The sequence below is a fragment of the Myxine glutinosa genome, chromosome 6, assembly GCF_964187855.1.
Source record: "Myxine glutinosa chromosome 6, kmMyxGlut1.1, whole genome shotgun sequence".
Classification (NCBI taxonomy): Eukaryota; Metazoa; Chordata; class Myxini; order Myxiniformes; family Myxinidae; genus Myxine; species Myxine glutinosa.
Window position 1 is genome coordinate 140,041,660 of NC_136266.1, and position 11,739 is coordinate 140,053,398.

General features: G+C 42.5%; 1 protein-coding gene across 6 annotated transcripts in view; it reads left to right on the forward strand.

Annotated features, from left to right (window-relative positions):
• LOC137430363 (synaptic vesicle 2-related protein-like) overlaps window positions 1-2,787 on the forward strand; it is a 173,349-nt gene extending 170,562 nt beyond the window's left edge. For all 6 annotated transcript variants that reach the window (XR_013623870.1, XM_078780603.1, XM_078780606.1 and 3 more), the window contains one exon: window positions 2,118-2,787. Coding sequence is in view for 5 of the 6 variants with exons in the window: in XM_078780603.1 (XP_078636729.1) it covers window positions 2,118-2,381 (264 nt within the window). In the remaining variant the exon portion in view is untranslated. The remainder of the gene's footprint in view (window positions 1-2,117) is intronic.
• The last annotated feature ends 8,952 nt before the right edge of the window (window positions 2,788-11,739 follow it).

The following is an 11,739-nucleotide window of genomic DNA, read 5'->3' on the forward strand; positions in this document are numbered from 1 at the left end:
CACGAGACTATTATATGGTAAATACAGTTGATAGAGGGTTTCCCACCTCTAATGAAGCTTAACCAAGCCGAAATGTCATTACCTCCACCACCAAACGTGGATGGAAGTTATGGTTTTACCCTGGCCGTTTGTCTGTGAACAGGATATATAAAAAAAGTGAATCTTCACCATAGAGAGATAGGGCAAAAACGATATATAGCAGGATATCTCAAAAAGTTATGGACGGATTTGGATGGAACTTGGTAGACCGTTTGGGTTTGTGACTAGGACTAATCGATTCAACTTTGGTTCAGGTCCGAATCCAGATCCGTTTTGTTGGTGGGATACAAAACGTAAACTGTTCAGCTTGGTGGAGGGATGCACTCCACCAAGTGCCGTTCTAGATTGCTGAAACGGATGAAGCAGCTACCAGTCTTTGGTTAGGTATGAGAAAGAACTACCACAAGATATAAACTAAATAATGTATCCTGTAAAACACGATTCGGAATAAAAACTAGATGGTATTCATAGAATAATTACCCTGCGCAGTCAGCTTGGTGCGAGCCAACTCTTCTGTTTTTGAACATTTATTTTTTCTTTGATCCAATATGGCTGCCAGACCACGTGAGCGATGACATCATAAATTTATATTCTCTAATAGAATTGTTGCGTAGATCACGCTCAGTAAATTTCAAACTGATCAGACTAAGCGTTGTCCCTGTGGAATTATGAGGTCATAATTAAGGCACCAATGACATCGTTAACAACACCTGTTCCCAATATGGAGTTATTTACAATGAGCCACGTTTAAATTTTTTCCATGGAACAGTTTTGGAGATATAGAGGTGCAACGTTTTTCGGTTTTTCCAAGATGGTACCTGTGCCACGTGACCTATGACATCATAATTATCATTAAAAATTATACAGGGGGAGGCGCTCCGAGTAACACATTTCGTGTCCATCAGACTAACAGTTGCAAAGGAAAAAAAAAAAAATCATACTGATCAGATCAAGCATTGTGCTTGTCGAATTATGATGTCGTAATGAAGGCACCGATGACATCATCATTAACATATCTTATTCCCAATGGGGAGTACTTGACAATGAGCCTCGTTTCAACTTTTCCCATTGAGCGATTTGGGAGAGCTATAACGTTTTTCCAAGATGGCGTCTGTACCACGTGACCTATGACGTCATAATTATGAATAAATAAAATTATACAGGCAGAGGTGCTCGTATGGTAAAATTTAGTGTTAATCGGACCAACGATTGCCGAGAAAATGAATTTTTTAAATTCAGAAACGCTACACGTACGCATGCTACCAAATGCCCAACCCTGCTTTTAGCTTCGCGAGCGCAGGGTAAACACTAGAACGGCACTCAGTAGACAGCATACCTCTGCCTGGTTGGCCATATCACTCGATGGTGAAGAAGCACTTAAAAAATTAAATAATTTTCATATCCGAATCCATATTCAGATCTTCATCAAAATCGAATATATTCGTCCTCATCAGACACCCAACCGGTCCACCAAGTTTCGTCCAAATCCGGCCACAACTTTTTGAGATATCCTGCTATGTATCGTTTTTGGCCCAATCTCTCAATGGTGAAGAATCACTTTAAAATTCTAGTAGCCGAATCCGGATCTTCACCAAAATCTAATAATTTCGTCCTTGTCACATTCGCTACAATTCTGCCAATTTTTGGCCGAATGCGTCCACAACGTTTTGAGATATTTTGTTCACAAACAAACGGACAAACAGACAGGGGTGAAAACATAACCTCCATCCACCTTTGGTGGTGGAGGTAACGAGTTCCAAATTGGTTGTTGCTAAAGTTTTATCTGGCTGGAGTGAAATGCAAACTTTTAAGAGGACAACATTCTCCTTGTCCTGCACCTATGCCGGTCACCTATTCCTCCGTCCTATTTATTTTCTGCTGCTTCCTCACTACACAGCTTTGTGATACTGCCACTTCTTATCTAATGGCAGTTGTTGGTCAACATCACTTTTAAAAACAAATACTCGTGCAAAAGCCAAGAGTACAAGTTTTATGATAGTGATGAGCAAATGTTATGGCAGCAACGTGTGCTCAGATTAAGCGTACGACTTGTGGTAAAATGCCGGTGCTGTGTGCAGGTTATCCAGGCTCGTACTGCAGCAGCCATCTTTGGCTCATTGGTGCTCTTGGCGAGCATCGCAGCGTTTCTACTACCCTTAGAGACCAAAGGCCAGAGACTAAACTCCAGCAAGCCATCTTCTGTTCGAAATGAAATTGTGACAGACACCGGAACACAGCCTGGAAGTTGCAGGCTTTCTGTATCCAAAACTCTCAAGGTTCAAAATCCCTCTACGCTGTCTCTGAATTCCAAAGTTGCTGTAGAACAGGAGGCTTTCTTGTGACGTCGAAGCTTCCTGTGCCCCTCTTTGTTGCAGTGGTTGTAGAACCTTGCTGACTTTCTCAGTTGTTGGTTTTACTCTCAAGGATCATGACAATTTGGTTTCATTCCAAGGTGGTTTTTTTCTATTTTGTTGTTCGAGTATCACTGCACCATTTTGTTTTGGAAAGTCCATCATGTTTTTGTCGGGTGTTTTTTTTTTAACAATGACCTCATGAATACGCACCCAGCTTGTCAGTATTCCCACAATCTGCATGTGGAACACCACATTAATTTCAAGTTATTTGTGAAGCAAGCTAATAGTGTATTTTGACTAACATTTATAACTGGTGCGTTTCACTGAAAAAGTCTTTGCCTGCTGTGCTTCGGTTTACTTCCTGATATTATGAATAAACATTTATTTGATTGTACACTGACGTTCTCTTGAAAGGGCTACGGACGGGTTCTTGCTTTCAAAAGGGTTTCTTGTTGTACCTTCTTTTGCCAGTGGATGCATGAGGGGATGGATGAAGATGATGTGAAGGTTTCCATGAACACTTCCTCCTTCTATGAACCAACAGCACAGATCTTCCAAAGTTGCTCAACACTAAAATCTTCCCAGGCATCCGTTCGGCCACATGACACTCTATCACTTCGGGATCTTTCTTCATTTTGGCACCATGGATATATATTTCTCCACATTCTCCATCTCCATTTGGGTCGAAAGAGTAAATGGCAAAGCCTTGGCTTCAGGATCAGCACGTTAGCCCCCCATGCGATTAACAGATGCTTCTCAATCACCTTTACCCCCGTCTCTTTCAATTTACTCATCTATCGTCTTTCTTTCACTTCTTGTTTCCCTATTTCCCCTCTTTATCCCTGTCCCCTTGACCTTTAATCCATGGACCCTCATCCTCCTCTACATTTATGTCTATATTTCCAGCCTGTTTTGGAATTTTACCAAACTACCTTTTTGATACCACAAAACCACACAACACCCATACAAAATAACATTCTCAACTAGTACGACACTCGGTAGAACACATACCTCTGCCAGGCTGAACAGTTTATATTTTGTATCCCACTGATAGGCCAGATCTGGATTAAGACCTGAACCAAAATCGAATCGGTTTGTTATTGTCACATAACCAACTCATCCACCAAGTTTTGCCATAACTCGTCCATAACGTTTTGAGACATCGTGCTGGATATCGTTTTTGACCCTATCTCTCAATGGTGAAGAATCACTTAATAATTCTCGTTTCTGGATCCGGATTTGAATCTTCACTAAAAATAAATTTTAAAAACCTCCCTTGTCACACGACCAATCTGTCCACCAATTTTCCTCTGAATCTGTCCATAACTTTTTGAGATACCATGGTATATGTCGGTTTTAGCCCTCCAGTGAAAGGACTTTGGACCTTGTTTAAGTGAAGAATCACTTAAAAAGTTCTCGTGTCCGGATCAGTGTTTGGATCCTTCGCCAAAATCGAATTGATTCGTCCATGTCACATACCCTCACATACCCAACCTCTCCACCAAATTTCGTCCGAATCTGTGTGTCCACAACTTCTTGAGATATCTTGTTCACAGGCCGATACACACAGGGGTGAAAAAATAACTTCTACCCACCTTTGGTGGCGGATGTAATTAATGAGCCTCGTAATGGTTTTTGAGCCTTTTCAGACCAGCGATTTAGTGTTCTGACCATAATGATAGATTATAATGAATGACAAGTCAGGAGACGACGATGGTTCACGAACGAGCGGTATTCAATGACAAAGGACGGACTGTAACCGAAACAGGCCCGGACAGGCCAGGCCCGGAAATGTGAAAACGAAGGTTACTGACCTTGAAATGAGATAGAAAATAATGTATAATCAGTTATGAGGTTAGTTAGCTACACAATACCGAAAATTCGGTGAAAAATGAAATGAAAATAAATAAATACATTTTAAAAATGAAAAATCGAGCTCCGTGGGGCTAGACACATGACATTGGCCGAACCAAATATCGAAACCCCTGTCAGATTGCACCAAACCCCTCGGATAAGATGCAGCTTGAAATCGATTACCCCCTAAAAAGACATCTTTTTAGGGCGTGGCTCCGCCCACAATGGGCGCCCACTCTAGGCAGGACACAACTAGATCATGATATCAACCTCCCACCCAAGTTTCATCAAGATCGGATGATATCATCGGGTTGTTATGCGACAGACAGACACACACACACACACACACACACACACACACACACACACACACACACACACACACACACACACACACACACAGACAGAAGCACACACTTGACAAATATAGTGGTCACTTGATAACACGTGAACCAATTATGTATAAATACATATCAACATCTCAATATCAACATTGTTGATCGTGACAAGGTATAACTGAGGTTTTTTTTTGTTGTTGATCATAACCAGGTATATCTGAGGTTTTTATTTTATTTTTTCATTTCCTAATGCCCTTTAGACCCCAAAGTGAAAAATCATCAGATTCTGATCACTGATCCATAAAAAGATAGATGAGTTGACATTCAGCATTCAGGGTGTGTTGGACAGCGTTCATCAGGCACAGGTGTACGTCAACGGATTTGCCTGGTTGATAGGAAAATTGAGATTTGTCATTGCAATTCACATGTGGCTGGAGACGAAATCTCAAGACTGCTGATAGTCATTAAATTCAGTGTCGTGCTCGCTTAGGGAATTGGACAACAGCATAGCGACTTTCAAAATGACATAATCCTCCACCAGAATGCTTGCACGTGTGCAGAAACCCCCTACAAAAGGTGTGTGGGATGGGATTTCTCAGAGTTAAAACACGGGTTGCATGTGTGATAAGAATAGGTTGATTCAGGGCACCATCAAGTGTAACGTGTTTGTGAGATAAGGATTGTTACCTAAAATGGCTCACAAGGCCTCCAAAAGAAGCTGAGAATATTTGGAAAGAAAGGGCTGTGCCTCGGCGCAACGAAAGAGTTGGAGAACTTTCACAGCCCGTCGAACAGGCAGCTACCTGTACTGCAAACTCCCAACCATGTGGGCCTGTGCAAGGCCTGAATGGACGGGCACGTGCTACACATGCCACGACAGATCACTACAAGTGAAAGGACTTTGGACCTTGTCGGAGTGCCTCATGTCAAGATGGCAAACTTGATTTATTTAATGGACATCTGCAATTTGAAAGACGATGCTGTGCGTCATTACCAAGTAACGGTAACCAACTCATCGGTACATGACGTCTCCATGACATTAAAATAGAAAAAGGTTGTGCATGCTATATTTACATGGAATCTGGATGTATCAGGTAGACTTCCCTGAGAAAGACACTGCACCTGGTTTGGGTGCTTCTGAACAGCGGTGGAAATTACATATCAGGGGCTTGAGAATGTACAGGGTAAATTTAAAATGAAAATACACGACATGAACAAAAGTGTACTGAGACACGAACATCGAATATCTCATTCCAAAATCATGGACATTAATATGGAGTTCCCCCCCCCCCCCCCCACCCCCGGACTATAATCTCCGTCGACCCTGCTGTTGGCATTTCCCACTTCTTTCTTTGCTGCTATAACAGCCTCCACTCTTCTAGGAAGGCTTTCCACTAGTTGGAACAGTGCTGCGGGGATTTGCTTCCATTCAGCCACAAGAGCATTAGTGAGACCGGGCACTGATGTTGGGCGATTAGGCCTGGCTCGTAGTCGGCATTCTAATTCATCCCAAAGGTGTTCAATGGGGTTGAGGTCAGGGCTCTGTGCAGGCCAGTCAAGTTCTTCCACACTGATATCGACAAACCATTTCTGTATGGACTTCGCTTTTTGCACGGGGGCATTGTCATGCTGAAACAGGAAAGGGCATTCCCCAAATTGCTGCCACAAAGTTGGAAGCACACAATAATCTAGAATGTCATTGTATGCTGTAGCATTAATATTTCCCTTCACAGGAACTAAGGGGCCGAGCCCGAACAATGAAAAACAGCCCGAGACCATTATTCCTCCTCCACCAAACTTAACAGTTGGCACTATGCATTCGGGCAGGTAGTGTTCTCCTGGCATCCACCAAACCCAGTTTCGTCCGTCGGACTGCCACATGGTGAAGAAGTGATTTATCACTCCAGAGAATGCGTTTCCATTGCTCTAGATTCCAATGGCGGCGAGCTTTACACCACACCAGCCGACTCTTGGCATTGCGCATGGTGATCTTAGGTTTGTTTCCTGGCCATCAATAATCATCATTTTGGATGCTTGGCCACGGGAACCCATTTCATGAGGCTCCCGACGAACAGTTGTTGTGCTGATGTTGCTTCCAGAGGAAGTTTGGAACTCTGTTGTGAGTGTTGCAACTGAGGACAGACGATTTTTACCTGCTTCAGCACTCTGAGGTGCCGTTCTGTGAGCTTGTGTGGCCTACCACTTTACGGCTGAGCTATTGTTGCTCCTAGACGTTTCCACTTCACAATAACAGCACTTACAGTTAACCAGCGCAGCTCTAGCAGGGCAGAAATTTGACGAACTGACTTGTTGAAAATGTGGCATCCTATGATGGTGCCACGTTGAAAGTCACTAAGCTCTTCAGTACGGCCCATTCTACTGCCAATGTTTGTCTATAGGATTGCATGGCTGTGTGCTTGATTATATATACCTGCCAGCAATGGGTGTGGCTGAAACAGCCGAATCCACCAATTAGAAGGGGTGTCCGCATACTGTTGGTCATGTAGTGTATTTACTACTAATCATGGTGGAAGCTGTGAGGACTGTTATAAATATATTATTTGTTTGCTTCTGGGGCTACAAGAGAAATTTTACTCGATTTTTGCATATATTGCTAAAAGGAGAGTGTGTGTGTGTGTGTGTGTGTGTGTGTGTGTGTGTGTGTGTGTGTGTGTGTGTGTGTGTGTGTGTGTGTGTGTGTGTGTGTGTGTGTGTCAGTCACAACGAAGGACAACCTGTCTTGTCACCTGACGGCACGTTAGTGTTCGGGCACCGACTAGGCATCCTTCATCGTAGAAATTCCTTCCTTGGCACATTTGAACTCATTTCCACTTACAAGGCATTCGTCCGCAGCTTAGTGGAGTACTGCCCTCCACTCTGGGCCGGCTCCCCCGCCTCACACCGCATTACCCCTCGGCTGGTGCGATGGTTCGGAATTTGGGACTACATGGATTGGGGGGATGATGTATCCTCACTTGTTTTAGAAAACAGTAAATTGCAACAGTAAATTAACGAAGACTTTCTTACCGAGAAGTTTTTGAAGCTTTTTATTATGTGATTTTATTACAATCTTAAGGGAAAACATTCCTATTATTATCAACGATCATTGCCAACATTGCCAATCCCGGTGTGTATCCCGGTTTAGAATAGGTACACCGTATCCCTGCACATCGTAAGAGGCGACCAAGGGTTGGCGTCAGGAAGGGCATCCGGCCATAAAAATATTGCCTCAAACAGGGAACCATGATTGTCATGGGGCCCGCAAGGCTAACCCCCGCTCTAGCGGGGAAAATGGCCTTAAAACGATCATTCAATATATATATATTGCCAACAATTAAATTTTTATATTTCCTAAAAGTTGTCAATTTGATTACTATGTTGTAATTGATGCATTATTTGAGCTCTGATCACACCTCTGGTTTATTATATTTAAATCGATCACTTTGAACATGAAGTGCTTGTAATGGCCAAAAAGTGAATTACCATGAATGCAATGAAGAAAACTCCTTTATAGTAAGGGCATTTTATGAGATATTTCACAAATCTGTTAACTAAATTGTTACCAAAAAATTTCTTCACCAATATGTTTGTAAAGGTGTGTAATAACATGTGTTAAAATGTTGAAGTTCAACTCCTGTGGGAAACCCAGAAAAAAAGCTGTTGAATTCGGGTACCGAAAAATTATTTTCGAGAATATTTTTTTTTTTTTAATCGGCCCTTAAGTAACTTATGAGGGGTCAAATAAGGGTTTTTCATGATTCTGAGTTGATTGTTAACATTTATATTTTCACTTTTACATTTACACACAAAGTAGCTTTTATTTCACATACATATATAATACTCAAGAGTTATTTCTCATTCACAATGTCAGAAGTTTCAACAGTCATTGTCTATGTCTTCTTCAGACTCAACAACATCATGACTGCAGTTTCTGCATGTAATGCCATTACAGACTCCACAGGCCGAGATGCACGTGACCCCATTCTTCTTGCAGCTGCATCGCCGGTTGCTGCAATCTCCATGACAATTACAGCTCGTGAACTGCAATAGCTCCTCAGGAGCCGTGGGGTCCAGTGTTGGAACTGGCTCATACCCATGCACACTGGATCACATCTAGTAGTCCAGAATCTTCCATGATGTTACCCATTGATCCAAGATAAGACTTCAGCAGGTGAAAACCACCCAACCTTGGAATGACGGGTAGATTTGCCTGCTTTATTATATTCACAGCCTTCAGCCAAATCGGAAGATCAAAGGTCACTATAGCGACCCCAGCGTGCCGTATGCACTCTTTCAGAGTGGTGAAGATGGTGTTGAGGTCATTAGGGTCTCCTTCAATAACTGGGAGGAACTCGATCTGTGTGCTCTGCTTTGCATCATTAGCATGGATTCTCTTCATCCAGCCATTCCAGTTGGAGTGTGGGAACTCAGGATCGTTGGCTTTGATCACCCACCCCGCTGCCCAGAGTGTGTCACCTGGAGTGAGGAGTGGCTGATCATGAGCCAGGGAGGAGGAAAGCTCAGCGAGGGGGAGAAACATGATCGCGTTCGTTCTTATCTGTTTCCTGTTCGTAAATGGAATAATCTTTACTTCAGTTCCTCTCAGGATCTTAGCTTTGTCGAGTGCCTTCAACTTCACCCGGGGGAAAGCTGCTGTTGTCTGTGGATCTGGCAAAGGTGGTGCCGGAGAGGTGACTTCGATCCAACCCATTGAGTGAAAGGGAGTGTTTCCGTGAATAGAGACAATGTTTAAATCTATATTGTCTCCAACAAACTGAGTGACTGCATTGTTTGTTTCCCCAACCTCCATAAAGACCACCTGATCATTACTTGACAATTCACTTTCACTGGCTGGCACTTTGGCTGTCATCACTGATTGATCCTCAAGCGCAGCATCAACCGCAACCTCATCATTGATCTGTTCATTGGTTTCCTCCACAATGGTGTCAAGAGTGCCAGAAGTATCTGGAACATCATCTCCACTCCTACTATTAAGGAAGCAGTATTTGTAGTTTTGTGTCTCCGTGTAAGACTCAGTGTATCCCAGCCGGTGGAACTTGTTGAGCATCCATTTTGACCCAAATCTATGATCAAGTTGTATGGCAAGCCCCATTTGGTGTGGCAATACTCCAGACCGAGGTCGACAGGCCTTAATAAAATTCTGCCCCCAAACGGCAACTCTTTCGTCTGTCTTGACAATCGGTCTCAAGAACATCTGAAGGCTTGCAGGAACAAGTGTCAGCTGACTATCGATGTCAGTCATACTGTGTGTGGTGGGGTATGACTTTGGACCTAAATCAATCAAGGCAATATCATTGGATATGAACTTGAGTGCCGTCTTTATGATCTGAGTCTTCTCATCTCCATGGTCAAGATTAGCATGATGGGCTCGCAGAATATTGTCGGTGCCATCTTTGAGACAGAGTACATCAGCCCTTCTTTCCTGTGTTGTGAAATACAAGGTGTCTTCGTATTTCTCTAGAAGTTTTATCTTTAGCCAATGCTTTGAATAAGAAAGGCTCTTCTCTGGTGACTGATCAAACTCCTGCAGCTTTTCATGGACTTGGTCCATGTTCATTACCCCATGCTCTAATTCTGAGTCTAACCATTCGCAGAATTCAATAAAAACTGCCTCTCGCTCCTCATCAATACTCCTCTGTCCTCTCTTCCTTTTTCCTTCCTCATCAGTCTTGGACGTCCCTCCGTCAGTCAGTCAGTCCGTCATTCCGTCAGTCCGTCAGGCTGTCACGCAAAGAACAGTTTTCCGGACTTTTTTCTAAACGCTTAATGCTAATGATTTCAAACTTGGCACATGGTTTCCCTATGGTAAGTTACAGATCAGGTTCGAACTTCACGATGTTTCGATCATTTTTAACAAAGTTATGGCACTTTGAACTTTAGGAATTCTGATAATTCTGATGCTCCTTAACTTAGTGCCATTTTAAGTTTTAATTTACTTTAAAAAAGATTTTCTCTGCAATAATAGGACCGATTGAGATTAAATTTTTACCGTAGGAGGGACTCGGTCTGTAGAATATTTTAATAGTAATTATGACGTCACAGGTCACGTGGTTCGGCCGCCATATTGTTTTTCGTGAAAATACGAAAACCCCTCTTTCTCTGCAACGGCTGAACAGATCGAGGCCAAACTTTGCAGGCAGAATCGCATACCCATGACGAACAAAAAGTCAACGAGCATGACGTCATGCATGACATGGTTTCAGAGTTATGACGTTTTTAAGCATGAACCTTTAAAACCGAGCTCCTCCGTCATTTTTGATCCAATCGAGGGGAAACTTCACAGATCTGTTCAGCATGTCAATCTACTAAAATGTCCTTTCGGAATTTGCAATAGGGCGCGTGGTTTGGCAGATATCGTTAATTAAACGAAAATATTTTTTAAAAATGGATATCTCTTGTTTATTCTAGAGTTCTCCTCAAGCCGCACCGGGCGCCCTCAGCCTCGTCTCGCGAACGTCAACAGCGCGACACAGCGCGCGCTTTCCGGAGGGGCGGAGCCAAGGCGAGCAACATATATATATATTCACATCGAGCATTGATCGTGAACCGGAAAATATAATAAATTACTGATATTTAGCGACTCGAAAGGTTGATTATCAACAACTTATTTTCTCATGCTTCTGCTGACCTGTCTGCAAGGTGTATAAATCGATGTCCCGAGTGCGAATCACAGGTGAGCCTGTCCTGAGGTAATTAGCGATTGGGAACGATTCAGAACCTGTTAGTGGGGCGGCTTAGCCCAAATATTCAAAAGAATTGTGCATTTTGTGATACAAGCACCAAATTTGGCACAAATGTACATTAATATGTTGCGAACATTTTCAGATATTGGGCCACTTGAAATTCTCTCTTTATGTCCGCCATATTGGATTTCAAAATGGCCGCCACTTGAAATCTACATTTGCTATTATCTCTGGACGTAATGCAGCTATTGACTTGATTCTGGTATCTAAATGTATGTTTTTGGGGGCAAGGAATCCAATGGTACCAATTTCAACTTAATATTATCTATCACAGTCTGTTATATAATTTTATTTGGAAATTATCTAGGCAAATATTGGATTCAACACAATACTTTGAAAAGAATGTCTTAGTTCTGTAAATATAAATAAATAAATAAACTATACTAAATC